This window comes from Rhinoraja longicauda, chromosome 26 (assembly GCF_053455715.1).
Source record: "Rhinoraja longicauda isolate Sanriku21f chromosome 26, sRhiLon1.1, whole genome shotgun sequence".
Taxonomy (NCBI): Eukaryota; Metazoa; Chordata; class Chondrichthyes; order Rajiformes; family Arhynchobatidae; genus Rhinoraja; species Rhinoraja longicauda.
The window spans coordinates 10,771,800-10,791,306 of record NC_135978.1 but is presented as its reverse complement, the minus strand read 5'-3'; the positions used below and the strand labels follow the sequence as shown (position 1 = coordinate 10,791,306).

General features: G+C 42.3%; 1 protein-coding gene across 9 annotated transcripts in view; it reads right to left on the bottom strand.

Annotated features, from left to right (window-relative positions):
- The window catches only part of tspoap1 (TSPO associated protein 1), a 182,883-nt gene that overhangs the window by 100,664 nt on the left and 62,712 nt on the right, over positions 1 to 19,507 (bottom strand). For all 9 annotated transcript variants that reach the window (XM_078422547.1, XM_078422541.1, XM_078422545.1 and 6 more), the window contains 2 exons: positions 5,204 to 5,311; positions 4,640 to 4,768 (listed from right to left, as the gene is read on the bottom strand). In XM_078422547.1, the coding sequence (XP_078278673.1) occupies positions 4,640 to 4,768; positions 5,204 to 5,311 (237 nt within the window). The remainder of the gene's footprint in view (positions 1 to 4,639; positions 4,769 to 5,203; positions 5,312 to 19,507) is intronic.

Here is a 19,507-nt window from a genome sequence, read left to right as displayed (position 1 = left end):
CAGCTAAACAGAGAGCCAGAAGCTCCCGGTCAAAGGCGCTACATTTCAGCTCAGCCTCATTAAGCTGTCGGCTGAAAAACGCCAAGGGCTGCCAACTGTCATCAACATGCTGTTCCAAGACCCCTCCCACAGCCACGTCTGACGCATCGACCGTCAGGGCCGTGGGGGCGGAGGTGCTTGGGTGGACGAGCATGGTGGCGTCTGCCAGAGCAATTTTAGCTGCCTCAAAGGCCGTTTCGGCCGCAGCGGACCACTCTAACTCGACAGGTTTGCCCGCGAGACATTGGAAGAGCGGACGCATGATCCATGCCGCTGCAGGCACGAACCTGTGGTAAAAATTCACCATCCCTACAAACTCCTGCAACCCCTTTACCGTGGTGGGCCGTGGAAAGGCACGAACTGCCTCCACTTTGTCTGGCAAAGGAGTGGCACCGGCTGAGGTGATCCGGTGACCTAGGAAATCAATAGAGAGACCAAATTGACACTGAGGGGTGAATGATTAGCCCGTGATCTTGAAGCCGCTGGAACACCGTCCGTAAATGGACCAGATGTTCTTGCTCCGAGCGACTGGCGACCAGGATATCATCCAAATAAATAAAAACAAAAGACAATTCCCGACCGACATGGCCCATAAGCCTCTGGAACGCCTGCGCCGCGTTTTTCAAACCGAAAGGCATACGCAACCATTCAAACAACCCGAACGGAGTGATTGTGGCGGTCTTTGGTACGTCTTCCGGATGCACAGGAATTTGGTGGTACCCCCGCACCAAATCAATTTTGGAAAACACCGTAGCACCTTCCAGACTAGACGAGAAGTCCTGGATGTTCAGTATGGGGTAGCGGTCGGCAGTGGTGACGGCATTAAGACGCCGGTAATCTCCACATGGTCTCCACCCCCCAGATGCTTTGGAGACCATATGCAACGGAGAGGCCCATGGGCTGTCGGAACGACGGACAATGCCCAGTTGTTCCATCTTCAGAAATTCTTCACGCGCAACCATCAGTTTGTCCGGCGGCATTCTCCGGGCCCGAGCAAAAACGGGGGGCCCCTCGGTGGGAATATAATGGACAACGCCATGCTTTGCAGATGGAGCGTCAAAACGCTGAATGAGCAGCTCCAGAAACTCAGCCAGGACCGCAGCATACGGGCCGGAGGACGCGACGACGGCCTGGACAGTCGGGCTGGGCGGGGTGGCAGGTGGTGGAGCAGCGGGCTCATCGCTGCTAGCGGAGGATCGAAGGCCTTTACCTCGGACATCGGCAACTAGCGAAAAGGCCCAGAGAAAATCTGCGCCCAGGATCGCCTGACCGACTTCCGCGATGATAAACGACCATTCGTAAGTGCAGGAAACGAAAGACAGAGACATTGCCCGCGTACCATACGTGCGGATGGTGCTACCGTTGACCACGATGAGGGTAGGCCCTCTTTTACCCGATCGAGCTTCGAGATCGGTCGGCGGTACGATGCTTACTATGGCTCCCGTATCGACTAAAAACCTGTGAATCGATCCACAACGTAGAGGTGGCGGTTCTGGCCAATCGCAACTGCCTCTATGTACGATCGGCCGAGGCATTTCCCGAGAAAGTGCAAGGTGAGCGGCAGTTGCGGGCTTCTCCACCCATTCGCAGATGATAATAACACCAGCTGCGCTTGTGCGGATCCTTTTGGCGGGGTTTTGGAGAAATGGCAGGCGTCGTGGCGCCATCTTGGTGTCGCGGCGGGCTGCCCGATGGTGCCGAGACTCTGTTGATCGAACTGTACTTTCGCGATTTCGACGCCATGAGCGCATCGGCTTTCTCCGCGTATGCCACGGGATCCTCGAAAGAACAATCCGTGAGCATAAGCCTAATGTTTTCTGGGAGTTGCTCCCGGAATGCCTGCTCAAACATGAGGCAATCCTTGTGCCCGCCTGCCAGCGCCAACATTTCGGCCACGAGGACGGACGGCAGCCTATCTCCGAGATCTGGTAGATGCATAAGCCTCTCGTCTCGATCGTGCCTACTAAATCCGAAGGTTCGAAGCATGATTACCTTCAGCGCTTCGTACTTGCCGTCTGCAGGAGGGGAGGTGATGAACTGCATCACCCGCGCGGACGTCTCAGGCGGTAGGGCACTGACCAGGTAGTAATATTTCGTCTCGTCCACCGAGATGCCCCTCAGATGGAACTGCGCTTCAGCATGCGCAAACCAAAGGTGTGGTTGGTGCGCCCAAAACGGAGGAAGATGAACGCTGACCGCGCTTAGCTGCGGTACGCCGGGCGTTAGAACCGGAACAGGGACGTCGTGTCCCTGCATGGTGGGTGATCGGCTAGATCATGTCGGGGTCACCAATATGGCGAGTCTGAAAGCTTGTAACTTTGTCAAAGAAGTTTATTGCGGTAGCAATATTCAGTTACAAAGATAACAACCGAGATCGCAGACGACCATTAAACTTAAACTATTCGCATCGAAGTCCTCTTCCAACTGACTGGTTTTGGGCGCCAAAACCACCACGTGACCTTGCTGGCCAATCCGAGGGTTCGACTCTCTGGACCAATCCCTATGGTCGCTACAAGGTGACATTTTGGGTCAGAACCCTTCTTCCGGAACCTTTATACCATCAGCAAGTTGTTCTCTGCCTTCAAATTTCAATCCATTAAAGGTAAAATGGTGATGAAGCTTCCTTATGTGTCAAATAATTGCTGAGTTCAGTACATCAATTTAAAAACTGATTTATCAGCAAAAAATTGAGATTCAAGAAATATATTTGTCATGTAGCTTTGATGTATCGACTGCTACTTGCATCTCTGATGCACCTTTTATTCAGATCAACATACCTTGCACATGGAAAACATGTTGAAACAAGAAAGGAAATAAAAAAGATTGGTCCAAAAGAAGGATTTTGAAATTAAGAATGAGAGAAAAAGAGCTGAAGAGGTTTAGAGGAACAGCTGCCAGGGAGCTGTGAGCACTAAATAGATCGTATCTGTGACCTCTTCAATCACTGGATTGAGTGGTAACCTCGTCATTTGTGTGGTGCACAGGAAAACCATTCATGTTAGAACAATCCTATTAAAATTGACCAGATGTGCTCAGCATAGCCTGTTCTTTAAAACTAAGAATGTTGCCCTATTCCTGCTGAAGCAGCTGGTCGAGCGATGCAAGGAATTATTTTTTAGTCATTCTGATTGAGCGACTTCAGGTAACTAGACTGAGAAATGAATGAATGTATGAAACCATTGAACTGTACATAGTACTTGTCATTAAGCACATCTGGTGGAGCTCTGACTTATCCTTCACAAAAATGTAAACATGCAGCCACAACAAGCAAGATAAAATGGAAAGTACAAATGCTGGTCAAATGCCACAGATCTGAAAGGTCTTCCTCATTATTGGTGTGATACACTGCTACCTTTTGTAATTGTTTATTACTTTTAACGAAAACAGTTTCTCAATGGCGACGTCATTAGACCAGAACCAACTCTACAATCCTTCGATGTGGTACAAAAGCAAAAATATTTATTTATTAAAATACATTCACCTTTGTTTCTTTTACTGAAGAACAAAGGAAGGAAACAAAGGATTATAATAAGACAGCTATTCATGATGTGCTGCACTCCATGGGCCCTAATTAAATTAAATAAATTAATGAAACAAAGGGGCTTTTGGGGTTCATCCACAGATCCCTGTAAGTGGTAAAACGAAAAGATAGAGTAGCAAAGAAGGAACCCGTTTTCCTTGAAAGGTTCGGGCACAGAATTAAAAGTTGGGATGTAAAGTTGCAACCATACAATACACTGGTTATACCACAGTGTTGTGTGCAGTTCTGCTCTCCACGTAATAGAAAGGACCTGTAGATTCACCAGGATTGGAGGACTTTAGTTACAGGGAGAGATTGGATAGGCCAAGTTTTTTTTTTCCTGGAGCAAAGAAGGCCGAGAGGTGACCTGGCAGAGTTGTATAAAATTATCTGGTATCACAGGGCAGAATCTTTATCAAAAATAAGAGGGCACAGGTTTAAGGCGAGAGGAAGAAACTCACTGCCAGTGGACATGGTGGAGTCAGATACAATCATTACATGTGAGAGAATTTCAGGAAGGCACTTAAATAAGCAAGGCATCGAAGGATATGGACCTACTGTAAATATGGGCAAAGAAGTTGGCTTGGATGTGATGGGCCAAAGTGTCCACTTCTGCACTGCACACCTTGGTGACTCTGTGACCATATTATATTCTTGTATTTGCAATTGAGCTTTGTGTGCAAGAAGGAACTGCAAATGCTGGTTCAAACCAAAGACGGACACAAAAAGCTGGAGTAACTCAGCGGGACAGGCAGCATCACTGGAGGGAAGGAATGGGTGATGTTTCGGGTCGAGATCCTTCTTCAGAAGGGTATCCATCTGAAACTTCACCCATTCCTTCTCTGCAGAGATGCTGCCTGTCCCGCTGAGTTACTCCAGCTTTTTGTGTCCGTCTTTGGTTTGAACCAGCATTTGCAGTTCCTCCCTACACTTCTTAAATCTGTTGTTTTTAGGATGCAGCATGTGCACTGTAAAATATCATGGCAAAAAAAACAAACAATGGAAATAACCTACCGATTTTGATTTATAACATTACTTATGTGCTCTATCAAACTAATTCATTGCAACTGATAAACTCACTACTCTGAGGTTCGCCTCTTGCAGTTTCCGGGCTCTCTCCTCCAAACGTCGAGCAATGTTTGCCAGCTCAACATTCTTCCTTTTCAGTCTCTTCACTTTCTCTTCAGTCTCCGGAGAGCTGCTTTTCCGCTGAACAAGAAAACATGTTTTAAGGCGATTGCTCTCTACCTTGTTATCCTCCCAGCTGTAAGTAAAGATTAACCAAAACCGAACACCCTCTACAGCACCCTGGTGAGAGGTACTTCTAATGTGCTGGTATAACAAGATATTGAGCCGTAACGTGAATGGGATTAATTGTCACTAATAGGGTTAAGTACCGAGAACAAAGAGTGAAAGCGGCTGAGATAGGTAAAGACGAAGGACAGAGAAAATGGAATGAGCATGGACGAGAAGAGATAGGGGAAAATGGGAAACAAAGAGGTGGAGAGAGAATGATTAAACAGCAGAGAAAAAGATATAATGAATAATAAAGACAGAGGAGCAAAGATTTTGACTCATCTCCGGAGATACAAAGGTAAGGGATAACAAAGGAGATTTCAATATAAAATAATAGCTTTCCCTTACCAGTAAAGTGTTCTCCTCTCTCAGTGTTATGCATGTGCACTCCAATTCTTCAACAGCTTTCAGGAGTTCTGTGTTGCGTCTCATCAGTGATTCATAACTAGTGCCATTCTGTAGGAGAGAAATACACAAACAAGAGTTCATTTAGGTTTGGTGAAATGGTTTCCTAAAAGGTTAAAGATGAACGGACTGATGTGTAAGATCAAACAGTAGCAGTGATAAAGTTGATATTTGGAACTAGAACTACATGTGCTTTTCATTGGAACTTTTAGTAACTGAACAAAAAGACAATCATTTATATTTAACCCAGAAAAGCTTTGTTACAATGGCACGATTTACTTTATACTCTGAAAATCAAAAACACAACAGATGCTGGTAATCTAAAACAAAAAAAGGAAACTGATGGAAAGAGTAAACAGGTCAGATGACGACTGGGAAATGAAAAGGAGTTAACATTTCAGGTCAAAGATCCCTCTCTGAACTGCACATCTAAAATGGTGAAGTGAACTCTGAAGATGGCTGGTTCTTAAAATAAAATTTGAATTCAATAATATCGGATAAGATTTTGATATTTCCATTTATATGTTCTCTTGACTTATCTTTTGTTATTTGACCTATTACCACAAACATGTGCCCTGCATCGCCATTTTGTCATCAAATCGCAACTTGAACTAAACCTCTCTACTCTCCTTTGCTGCACCTTGGAACATATCCATCTCCAACATTTACAGTTCTGATGAAATATGTAACCTTTGTTAATAGTTTTTCCTTCCACAGATGCAGCCGGAGCAGCTCACTATTCCCTGTGGGTTTTTTTGCTTTTATTTCGTATTTTCAACTTTCACAAAATGTTATTACAATCTCTGGATTGAAATCTCTTCTCGGATTCATTTTCCAGTTTAAACATTATGAAGCATGAGTTTTTCTCCTGATCAAAGTCCTGTCAGACTGCCCAAAGTAAAGCAGACCCCTGACTTGGTTGTTGCTCCCAAGCAATTTACTTTGGCATCTACTGACTTTGGCTTTCAATTATTAAAATCCTTCAGAATCTGTCTGTGTTGCTTCTCTTTGATCAAATCATGTTTTTCAAATAACAATTGACAAATAATCAGATCAGTCAATCACTTTTGCTGCACTGTTTGAAATGATGGCTGTCCTGATTTCCCCCTCTTTGGTGCTTAATGCCACTGAACATAAATGTTTCAAAGGGTGCAAACCAGGCTTGATATAATATTATGAGTCGGACATATGATCAAAAGTGTCTGCACCTCAAGTACAACATACAACAGGGTGGCAATACAAACAATGGAATGTAATAAATATCATGCAAGGAGTTCCCCTCAAATTCTCACCACTCCCACCTCCCCGAGGCTTTGCTTCATAATAAAGTACTGACAGATTTTTTAACCCTTTTGTTATACTCTTGTCATTCTTCATGCTAAAAAGATATTGGCGAATCTTAGAGCTAAAGAAATTCAAAAGCAAACCATAGTAAAAATACATGTGATTGAATGGTAAACAGGAAATAAGTGAGACAGGGAAAACACGACTACAGCCACTGGCACAAGAAGTACACGTTTAATCAAACGAGATGCAGAAGCATGCACATAATCATGATGTGAGAGTCACAAGGGAAATTATTGGCACAAGTGGCGTATTAAAAAAAACAACCGATATGTGGAAGTCTGTAGTGAGCCACGGAGATAATAGCATACAGGGCTTCAGTGACAATGAATACACAGATAATCATTAATACCCGAGAGTACACAGGGAATCACTGAAACATCGGGGATCCACAGATAAAAGGGACATTAGGAATAAAATTTAGTCATTCATACATGAAGAAACAAAGATACACAGAAAATTGTGTACATTAATTCACAAGAGCACAGAGCTAATAGGGTTGGTAACAGCTTCACAGACAATGCAGCAGATTTAAAGGGAGAGCAACTAAAGGAAATGCTTCAAAACTAAACTGCTAAATTTGAGATACATTTTGGAATTTATTATCAAGTGGTTTTACTTCAGACAATGAGGTCATTTTCAGAGTCTTTTTACACAAATTTCCTGCAATCTTACATATTTCAGAGAATCAGAACCAGGTCGTTCTGTTAGTGTGACTCAGAGTTACAACATAACCTGTTAAAAAGTAACAACTTCATGAATCTATCAAACTGCAAGTAACTATAATTTATTTGATGTACAATAAAGTTGATTCATTTTTGTGTTAGATCACTTTCACAGCTAGTAAGGTTAGCTCAGTCCTGATCCATCAGAGCTCCTCATCAAAGTCCAGTTTTTCATTTAATTGCATAGCTCTGAATTTAATTAACCAAATACTGAAAACAATACAAACTTCGATATGACTGTAAACAAATCTTAAGCAACTGCTTTAAATCTCACTTTCACTCTGGAATTAGGACAGCCCTAAACTAGTCCACCTCTGCTACATACAAACTAAATCTCTCATCCGCAGTTTCATAGCAATCTCACTTTGAATGTACTCTCCAAGTGAGGAGAAGAATATTACTTTCACTGTATGGATGGAGATGAAAAAGGTTCTTGGTCATTTTAAACACAGCAGAATATGATGAGAAAATTCAGTAAGTCATAGTCATACAGTACAGAAACAGGCTCTTCAGCCCAACTTGCCCATGCCGACCAAGATGCCCCATCTATTCTAGTCCCACCTCCCATGCTTGACCCATATCCCTCCAAACCTTTTGTATCCTGTACTTGTCAAAATGGCTTTTAAATTTTGTTATAGTACCTGCCTCATCTACCTCCTCTGGCAGCTTGTTCCATGACTATATCCACCACCATGGTGGATAGATCAGCCATGATTGAATGGCAGAGTAGGCTTGATGAGCCAAATGGCCAAATCTACGATTCCTTATGACCGTATGACCATCTGCATGAACAAAAAACTGCCCCTCAGGTTCCTATTAAATCTTTTCCATTTAGTATCTGTTTCTGTTGCTACCTGGCTTGCTGAGTTTCTCACGCATTTTCTGTTCTTATTTCAGATTTCCAGCATCTGCAGTTTTTAAAAATGTCATTCTTGACAAACTGAGTTGGATTAGAATGTTTAGGAAAAGAGTTGCTTATATTCTATGCTCATTGTCTTGAAAGATTAAAAGAATGTTGATACCACACTCCATAGCAAATAGAATGACAAATCCTTATGTGAACTGCCAAATTAATTGATCCAGTACATTAAAAGTAATCTTTAAACTGTTGACCGATCTTTCTTTTGCTAGGGGACATAGTGTTGTGTGGCTTCAGTTACAGTCTCTTTTATGACAAATCCCTAAATTGTATTGTGAAAACCAAACAGCTTCAAAATGGATTACCTCGATAACCTGACTGTGAGCAGGAGGGAGTTATATTAATACTCCACAGTAGGCATGTAACTGGCACAGAGTGAGATGGAAGAGATCCACCGTTTAATAGATGAAAAAACTAGGTTAAGGCTACCCAGGAGGCAGTTTTCTTAACTCTAAATATAGGTTTGTGCAGGTGAAAGAATTGGATCAGCTGCAGCCATCAGTCACTGCAGCAGCCAGTCCAATAAAGCAACACGTACATTCTCTGTAACACAGCAGCTCAAGAGTAATCAAACCACATGAACTTAAGATGTAGGGCACAGGATCTGTATTAACAGAAATTTAAACATAAAATGCTGAAAATACATGTCATGCAAGAGTTGAGGGGAGAACGTTGGCCCGCAATGAATACTGCTTGATCTACTGAATATTTCTGCTTTCCCACAGCCTCAAGAACCTGCATTTGTTTGATCGTATAAACATCTCCCCTTATTCCTACATTTTAAAAAAACAAGATCCCAGTTCCACGTTGAAATACTGTGGGATGAATTTAAACTTTCTCCAAGGATGGGTCAAAGAGTCATAGAAACTTACAACGTGGAAAAAGGTTGTTTGGCCCATCTCGTCCGCGCCAACCAAGATGCCCCTTCTAAGCTGGTCCCATATGCATGGTTTGGTTCATATCTCTCGAAACTTTTCCAAACCATGTACCTGTCCAAATGACTTCCAAAGGTTGTTATTGTACTTGCTTCAACTACTTCCTCTGGCAGCTTATCCATATACCCACCAGCAATGAAAAATCTGCCTCTCAGGTTCCTATGCCCTCTAATTATTGATTCCTCCTGAGAAAAAGACTGTGCATTCATGCAACCTATTCCTCTCATGATTTTACATACCTCTATAACATAACTCTCGGCCTCCTGTCATCCAAAGAATAAAGTCCAAACCTGCCCAACCTATCCCTAAAGCTCTGGCACTCTGGTTGTGGCAACATCCTCGTAAATCTTCGATCTCTCAGCCTACCGAGTCGGCGCCGACCAGCAATCACCCATACACAAGTTCTATCTTACACACTAGGGGCAATTTACAGAGGTCAATTAAACTGCAAATCTACACCACTTTGGAATGTGAGAGGAGCACCCGGAAAAAAAACTGGTTTTGTACAGGGAGAACATACAAACTCCATACAGCCAGCACCAATAGTCAGGTTCGAACCCAGGTCTCTGACGCTGTAAGGCAGCAACTCCACCACTGTGCCACTGAGCTATCTCCTAACTGCATTAGCTTTCCCAAATTCCCTAATGTTCTTGTGTTTCTCTGCAGTAAAAACAGAAGAGAAATATTCATTGAGCACCTTGCCCATTTCCTGGAATTCCACACACGGATGGCAAGTTTGGTTTCTGAGTGGCCCTATTCTCTCTCTCGATAGCCTTTTCCCCCTTATATATTCATAAAATTTCTGGATTTTCCTTAATCCTGTGCCAGAGCTTTCTTGTACCCCTTTTTTGCTTTCCTAATTTCCTTCTTAAGAGTGCTCCTCAAATCCCTATCAGGGATACAACTTGATCTATGCTGCTTAGACCTGACACATGCTTCCTTCCTTTTCGTGACCAAATCCACAAATATATTTTTTTTTTTAAGCAGCCAAGATAGTAATTTGTGGGAAAAACTAAAAGTTTTGACGTTTTAGTGGTGACTTTTTAACTCAGCCACTGAGGTAGGATATGTTTCTAGGTTTCCCAACTGATGAGGCCAACTGTGTGTAGTAATTTTACTCATCATTTAAACCCATTACATATGGGAAATTGCAAACATGTCATCCAATGGATTATGAACATGGTTGTATACTAGACTAAAAATAGGCTACAAATGGCGCAGCGCTAGAGTTGCTGCCTAACAATGCCAGAGACCCAGATTCGATCCCGACTATGGGTGCTGTCTGTACGGAGTTTGTACGTTCTCCCCGTGACCTTCGTGGGTTTACTCCGAGATCTTCGGTTTCCTCCCACACTCCAAAGACGTGCAGGTTTGTAGGTTAATTGGCTTGGTTTAAGTGTCCCTAGTATGTGTAGAATAGTGTTAATGTGTGGGGATCGCTGGTCGGTGCGGACTCGGTGGGCCGAAGGGCCTGTTTCCGCGCAGTATCTCTGAACTAAACTAAACTAAAATGAACAAAAGTTGTCTCTATTCACAAAATGCTGAAGTAACTCAGCAGGTCAGGCAGCATCTCAGGAAAGAAAGAATGGGTGACGTTTCGGGTCGAGACCCTTCTTCATACCTTCGATTTGTACCAGCATCTGCAGTTATTGTCTTATACTAAAAGTTGTCTCTAGATCAAGTGAGATGGTGGCTATAATGACGAAGCTATATCGCATCCTCTACTGATGAGAGGAAGAACTCCAAGAGGAACTAATGAAGCAAGTTGTACTATTGACTAGCAGGAGTCCAACACTCTAGGATTTGTGACAGATGTTGGTTAATAGCGTTAGCTGTTCAGCAAATGTTTTGCATCCAATCCCCTCAATCTGCTCTCTTAAATTTAATCCAGCACACAACTCTTCACTCTACCTCTTATCAGAGATACGTGAATACCTCTGCACAACTGCCTCCTTGTTAGGAAGTTAGGAAGAGGGGATGTTCAACGAGATCTGGGTGTCCTAGTGCATCAGTCACTGAAAGGAAGCATGCAGGTACAGCAGGCAGTGAAGAAAGCCAATGGCATGTTGGCCTTCGTAACAAGAGGAGTTGAGTATAGGAGCAAAGAGGTCCTTCTACAGTTGTACCGGGCCCTGGTGAGACCGCACCTGGAGTACTGTGTGCAGTTTTGGTCTCCAAATTTGAGGAAGGATATTCTTGCTATTGAGGGCGTGCAGCGTAGGTTCACTAGGTTAATTCCCGGAATGGCGGGACTGTCGTATGTTGAAAGGCTGGAGCAATTAGGCTTGTATACACTGGAATTTAGAAGGATGAGGGGGGATCTTATTGAAACATATAAGATAATTAGGGGATTGGACACATTAGAGGCAGGAAACATGTTCCCAATGTTGGGGGAGTCCAGAACAAGGGGCCACAGTTTAAGAATAAGGGGTAGGCCATTTAGAACGGAGATGAGGAAGAACTTTTTCAGTCAGAGAGTGGTGAAGGTGTGGAATTCTCACCCTCAGAAGGCAGTGGAGGCCAGTTCGTTGGATGCTTTCAAGAGAGAGCTGGATAGAGCTCTTAAGGATAGCGGAGTGAGGGGGTATGGGGAGAAGGCAGGAACGGGGTACTGATTGAGAGTGATCAGCCATGATCGCATTGAATGGCAGTGCTGGCTCGAAGGGCTGAATGGCCTACTCCTGCACCTATTGTCTATTGTCCTTGCTTGTGCAGCCACAGCTGTCATTATTCTTCACTTTTATGCTACAAAATGCCATTGACAAATGCTTCTCATCCACCGATTAAAAATAAACTATTCTTCTCAATCAGGGCTCTTCGTTACCTCTTTCCAGAAGAAAGCACAGAAATTCAGGAGATGAGTGAAGTGAGTCAGCCATGCAAATAACCAGCAGGTCAAATATACGGCTGGGTGGCACCATCATATCTACATGGTGACAGAATACAACTCTCGCCCAGTCAGTGCATACAACAGTAACTCACAGTGGATCTAAAGATAGCAGCAATTGTGAAATTAGATGTGCATAATTATCATCCTAAACATTGTTATATTACACTTCTAACTCATACGTTTAACCTTCCAAAGGCCCTTCAGCAATCCTGCAGCAAGATGATGATTCCTCTTCGGAGAAGGTCACTCACTTTGCGGGCTCACTGTCTTAATACTCATAACTACCATGTGTCAGCACTGGCATCTTGCCGTGGTGGGTCTGGAAAAGACATTTCGTTTTCACCTGGTGACTCAAAGTGAGCAGATGGTAGAGAGAGTGACATGAATGAGATTAAGGGAACAGTACAATAAAGGTAATGTTACCAAATTAATTTTCAGAAGTTACCTTCAATTTTCACCTTGACAAATGTGAATTTTAATTGGAGATTAGATAATTCTGAAATGTAAAGTTCACATCAATTGTAATTCTGAGGATCCCTGTAAATGGAAACAAAGAAATCTTCTATTCATTGAAAAATCGTATCATTAATTAATGCCTGGTTGGACATGAAGACTTCTGTGGAATTGGAACTTTCGCCACTATCTTGTCAAAGAAATTTAAGGGTGAGTGATTAAGTAGCTTTGCCAATGGCACCCACGTCCCAGAGGAGATGTTTTACCCGACCAAACGCATTGGCATTAAATGCAGGGTTTGGAGGCAGCATCCCTACTTGCTGTCACTTTGGCACACTTAATGTCTCATCTACTTGCAAAACCACCTGCTCACTGAAGCGAGGGGGCATCTTTCTGCAGGGATCCTCAGAATTACAATTCTATGTTTAGTCCTATTCCAAGAAGTCAAATGTGCAGAGAAATGTCCGAATAATATTGCTCAGCTTTAGTCAGGTTTTACCCTCAGAGCTTGGAAATTGACAGTTTGGAGCTTTAATCAGCCTCTGTCCTCAGTGGGAGGTTTACCCCTTGAGGCTAAAACTCAGTTGTCTCCAAGTTGAAGGTAATTATATATGATATTAAATCTTAGCCTAGTTCATTAACTTTTCCTGCTCCAGTTATCACTGCCCATGTTGCAATCTAATTATGTCCATAACTACAGTCCACATTTAAATTCATAGACAAGATCAGAATTTATCCAACACTATTAATGGTCGCATGATTAATCAATGTTTTCTGCCTGACATGGTCAGTGACAAGAAACCTTGAACTGTCTCAAATGAAGCAGCAAACATCATGCCTGCAGCATGCATCATGTGTATTCGACTCTATGTCATGAAGCTAGCAGCACTTGATTAACCCTCTCGCCATACAGAGTCATGGATTAAGCAAAGAATAATTGGCACGTGCACAAAATGATGCTGACAATGTCGCAATAATTAGATTGCGGCCTCTTGTCACTAATGAACCGTAAAATTCAATGTTTTAGTACAGTCCCTTCAAATGAGGAAAGGGGAGAGTAGTTTTATGTTTCTATTCGGATTAGCTTTTTTCCAGCTGTTAATTTCTGCTAAATGGGTTCGCTGAGTACTGAGCTGGATCCAACAGCTATGTTTAGATTTAAATCATCTGCAACAAATTTGATGAAGAAAAATTCCAAAATAAATGTTTCTATTTGAATCTGAAACAATTTATACTTACATATGTAGCAAGTGCTCCAAAATATTTCACTTTTCCTTTAAGCAGGAAATGGGAGAAAAGCTATTGAAGTTAGGTGACAGTGCATGAAGGAATGGTTATGAATGAGGACATTTTATATTTCGGGAAATGAGAATGAGAACCAGCAAAGTGGAGAGTTTTGCTTGGTTTTAGTTTAGAGATAGAGCTTCAAAACAGGCCCTTCGGCCTACCGAGTCCACACCAACCAACAATCACCCGTACACTAGTTTTATCCTACACACTAGAGGCAATTTACAGAAGCCAATTAACCTACACAGCTGCACGTCTTTGGAATGTGGCAGGAAACCGGAGAAAACCCACGGTCACAGGGAGAACATACAAACGCCGTAGAGACAGCATCCATAGTCAGGATCAAACCCAGGCTTCTGGTACTACAAGGTAGCAACTCTACCGTTGCACCTCTGGTTTATGGTCAGATTCCAGAAGATAGGGAAATATTGGCTGAAGTATAGGAAAGGGCACAGAAATAATGCCAAATACCAGATCAACTGAAATATATTTCAAGTTCTGAGACATCTAATTTCAACTGCTGAATGTATGAAGTATTGTAGTTTATAATCAAAGCGTCATAGAGCGAAATACAAAATGCTGGAGTAACTCAGCAGGTCAGGCAACATCTCTGAAGGATATGGATAAGCAACGTTTCAGGTCAGGACCTTTCTTCAAACTGATCAGACCGACACAAAACTTGATCTCCAGAGATGCTGCCTGACCCGCTGAGTTACTCCAGCATTATGTGTTTCACTCAAGATTCCAACACGATGATGCAGCTAGGGGGGGTTGCAGCTGTCCCGGGTTTGTTGGCTAATTGGCTGCTGTAAATTGGCCATTATGAGTAGGGAATGGATGTGAAAGTGAGGTAACATAGAACTTGTGCGATTGGGTGATCGATGGTTGGTGTGGACTCGGTGGGCCTGTTTCCACGCTGTATTACTAAACTAAACTAATCTGCAGTTCCTTGTTTCTCCAGTGTTTTATGGATTCTGGAATGAAAGACATTTTACAGCACACATCATAGCCAAGCGAGCCAAAAATAGTAAAATGTAATCTGGCCACAAGGTAAATTTAAGACACAGGGCACACTGCAGTATACAAGGCACATTGTGGAAGTTGATACACACACACACACACACACACACACAGAGTGATGCAGATATTTGTGTGGAGGTCAGGATACACTGGAATAGAGGGAGTGCATTATATTCAAAGGCCAAATCTAGCTGGTCAAGCTTAATAAGTTCCATAAACTGTGGGGATGTTTTACTGGTTTTGCTAAAATATTCCTTCACTCACTTTTTGGTGCATTTCTAATCGGCTTGTCATTATTAGTTAGACAAATTCAGTGATGCACTCTGCATGATAATTATCTGCCATATACTGAAAAACTCCAGTCATGCTACCTGACCCGCTGAGTTTCTCCAGCATTTTGTGTCTACCAGTCCTGAGCTCAATCACCAACTGCTTACCGAGTGGGATTCACAATGCAAGAGCAACCAGATAATCGCTTTGAATTCTTATTCTTGTTTTATCACCAATAAAATGGTTTCTGTTTCGATGGAGTGTATATGGTCACACATAGCACCCATTCTGAAGAGACAGTGTGCTTAACCAGATTTACTGAAGGCTCTCAGAATGGAAATTTAGAGAGCAGTCAATTCAGTAATGACAAATATAGTCATGGTTGCGAAAAGGCACCTAAGCTGTCACTGGAATGTCTATTACGTAGAATCCATGGTTTGTAACATTTTCATAATGTATCAATTTTATTTCTGAAAAATATCCAGTAGCATAATTCTCCTTTCATTTAATTCATGGGTTGAATTGTGTGAAAGTTATATCTATGCTCATGGTCAGTCCCCGAGAACATTCTGTATTACCACGTTAATATTACCACTATGTGTTACCACATCAAAATGTAGAAAATATATTTTCATACCAAATCGTCTTTTTATGGTCAGTTTCCATAATAGGAGACCAGCACAAGTTGAGAATCATACTTCTGTGAGATGGCACTGATGTCAAATTCCTACATGCCAGGTCATTTAGATTTTCATACATTGTCTGTTTTTGGATTTTTCTTACACTAGTAAAATGCAGTATATTACCATTGTGAAGCAGAATGCAAAAAAAAAGTGTCTATAAATTACTTGCAATACAGAGAATATAAATACTGCCCTAGAGATAAAGGTATGATGCCTCCACGTCCATCTGTTGGATAACTGGAACACGAATCCATTGCTGTGCATTTCATCTGCAATGAAATCATGATTTTAGACTGATCCTAGTTCAAGAAGGTTATAGCTTTTAGGATGATCATAGGAGAGAAACACACCGATCCACACTCAGACAGGCAGCCAGAAATACAAGTAACTAGATGAATGCACTTCTAACAATAAAACTTCACTTTGTCTTTGACTTTTACAAGAAACTGACAACTAGCCCAGTAAACAGTAGAGGGATTCCTTCAGCCTCAGAACTTAATGAGGCGGGAGGAGAGAATCTGCTCCTGATAGACACTGGTGTAAGCCAGAACCCCGCGGGGCCCCCCCATCATTCTTGGCGGTCTCCCGCCAGGTAGCTTTCAGCGGCCCCCCTCGCTCTCGACGGTCCCCTAGTTCTCAAATAGTAAAATAGATGGTTGCAAGTAGTAAAATGTTTGGCATATTGTTAGCCAATCTGACATTTCACAAGACACAAGGAGCATCGAATAGTACATCTCCAGCCTTTCAAACTCTTTGTGCCACCATAATTACTGGCTGATCCCATCAGACCTCCGATATGATGTTCTTCAGGGACAGAAATATGCTAGCCAGAACAAACAGGAGGATATTGCTGCTCTGTGCAAACAGAGAACTAACTACCAAAAGAACATAGTAACCCTTGAAGATCAGACAGCTTTACTATAGGGTATAGTCATTGGAGGCTTTAACAGCAGATGTAAGATCTAGTTTGGAGCAGATGGGCACCTTGCAGTCTGTCTGGTGCTGGGGGAATCATGCTGGCAATGCAGAACTTGAAAGTGCTTTTGTCCCTCAGGATGCCAACAACGCTCCTCCCACCACTTTTTCTCAGGAAATGCCTCCACATTTACCCACAGCCAGCTTTCACAGACACCAGTCACTCGTGGAAAAACATGACAAGCAAATACCAGTCCTTCCAGGGCAAAAACTCAAAGTGAGCTTCCATCAAGGGACATCTTTAGTGCCAACTAACAAAAGTTGGTGGCCTGGCAGCAGCTTGGCAATACAGAGAACACTGTGTCACAGCAGTAGTCAAAAGATGACAATGCCAAAAATGAAACTCTAGGATATTTAATCATAAAACATAAAAGTACAATGGTTCTTATTAATGCATCGTTTGAATCAACTTGTAAATCGAAATGCCTTCTTTGAAACATTGTGGCAGCAACACATCAAAGCATGGTGCAAATGGAGTTTGCAGCAAATGAGTACTTTAATAATATGTTCTGTAATGCTGTCACCTATTGTAAGTTTCAACCTTCACTCAGATGCTTAAAGTTAATGAATGGATAGATAACACTAAGGGGTCAGCAGCTAAGACAATCTTCCATTTCACTTGAGAAAGGACAATTTATTCCAGAAGGAAGTAATATTAGAAACATCTCCAGTGCGTTTTGTTTAAGGGAGATGCACACTTACCACTCATAGCTTTTATTTAACCAAAAATAAACTTTATTCGTTATAAAAATATACATCTTTTTTTAGTGTTCTTAGTGTTTGTCTACACATTCAACGTTGTCACATCTCTTTTTTCTTCGTGCATAGCACCACTGCCACACATCTGGTCCCCTGGGGTGATATCCCTTCCTTTTTTTACCATGCAAAGCTTCAGGATCGAATTTCTTCACAACATACTTGGCCCACAGCCCCTTATCCTGCCCCAGCAGCAATCATGCTGACTCGGGATGAATCCAAAGGTGAGGAATCATCACAGCTGACATCCACATCTATAGCTTTGATTGTAAGCAATCTCAGTTACTATTTTCAAACATCGTCTTATTGGTACACAGCACAGTACAGCAGCACAAGAACAAGATTGGATCGGACATTTTCATGATCTATCTCATTGCCAATTATACTTTGATGGAGATTACAAGTCCTGACATTCTTACCACTGCAGATCCCTCCAAGGCTCTTTATTTGATTTAAATCTTAAAGGATTTGTAATGGAATCAAATGATTACAAAAAAAAATCCTTCATCTGCTGTTTGAGCAAAGTCTGCTAAAATTGGTGGTTGATACAATATTGTAGTCGGAATTATGATCTTTCAAAGTGTACGAGTATTGAAAACTTTTGTAGGTATTGAAAACTTTTGAAGGTAAGGAGGTTCTGCATCGGTAAGAAAGTTATTTTTGTGTTCTCTGAGCTGCTCAGTAATGTCACAAACATCAGTAGAAGCTCCCTGTGTTCATGTCCAGCCTCATCCTTTCTCCCTGATAACCTCACCAAAAAAGAATGCAATACTTTCTGCTTGGAAGGTTCTTTGCAGTTGAAGGGAAGAGTGGTTATACCAAGCTGGAGGACTTTAATGTCAATGTTTGATCTGCACTGCATTTGCCTTGTTCCTTATCAAATAAAGGTATGGCCATTAATGTGCACACCTCTTAGTTCCACATTGGATGACATGCATGATTGGCTGCAAATCTGCATGAATTTGACTGATGACACGAAGGCCTCTTTTGTGCACAGCTCCCCATTAGTCTCCTCCTTTGTTTTGATACCTACTGTGCGTGATGTTTCTCTCCTCTTTGTGCCGGAGGCTTCAGGAATGTGCTCAGCTATCCTCTTTGCATTGGATATAACAATAAGGAACACTGTTTGGTGAATACAGGAGGTGTTGTCTGGAGTGGTGCAGGCAATGGAATTACATCTGAGGCTCCTGGTGGTTGTCTGGCTTTCACTGTATCAGTAATCCACCATAGTTGCTGAATTATAGAGAAGATTCAAAAGCTTTGGAAGGAGGAGGCAGTCCTTTTCCCCCCTCAAAATCCAGCACTCCGGGCAGTGCTATCACTGAAAATTGCAGTGCAAGGTCGATGGTTGAAGTACGAGTCGCAGAATGATACCATTAATTATTTAACAGCTATTTACATCCAAACTCGGCATTCGTCATTTACTTTCTCATACAGTGCATCAATATTGTGTGACCCCCATTATACGCCGCGGTAAGCTGCACTATTACTGTTCAAACTAATTCATAAAACTATGGTGTACCTCGCTCGACATTATGAACCCTACACAGGTTTCATGCATCACTGCTTTGCTATATTGCTATTGCTATTGTGCATGGTATGAAGGATTGTATCCTTCTATTAGACAACATTTTATTGCCTAGCAGTTCTAACACTGCCCTTTTCATCACAATGCATTAGAAAGGGGGATATTCTCCAGAGCTTATAAGGGAACAAAATACAGGAACATAAGGGAGATTTAACTGTGAATACAATTATAAAGATCCTAAAAACAGGACACAAGGACCAATTTTCCTTTGTAGAGAAATCAATAAGCAGCGGACAAATATTTAAGACGATTTGAGGGAGGGTTAGACAGGAGCAAAGAGGGGTTTTTTCACCAGAGGTAGTGGGGTCTTTAATACAGTCTGAAAGGATAGCAGAGATAGAAACCCTCACCGAATTGAACAAGTGCATTTGAAATTTTGTGATCTGCAATGTGACAAGACCA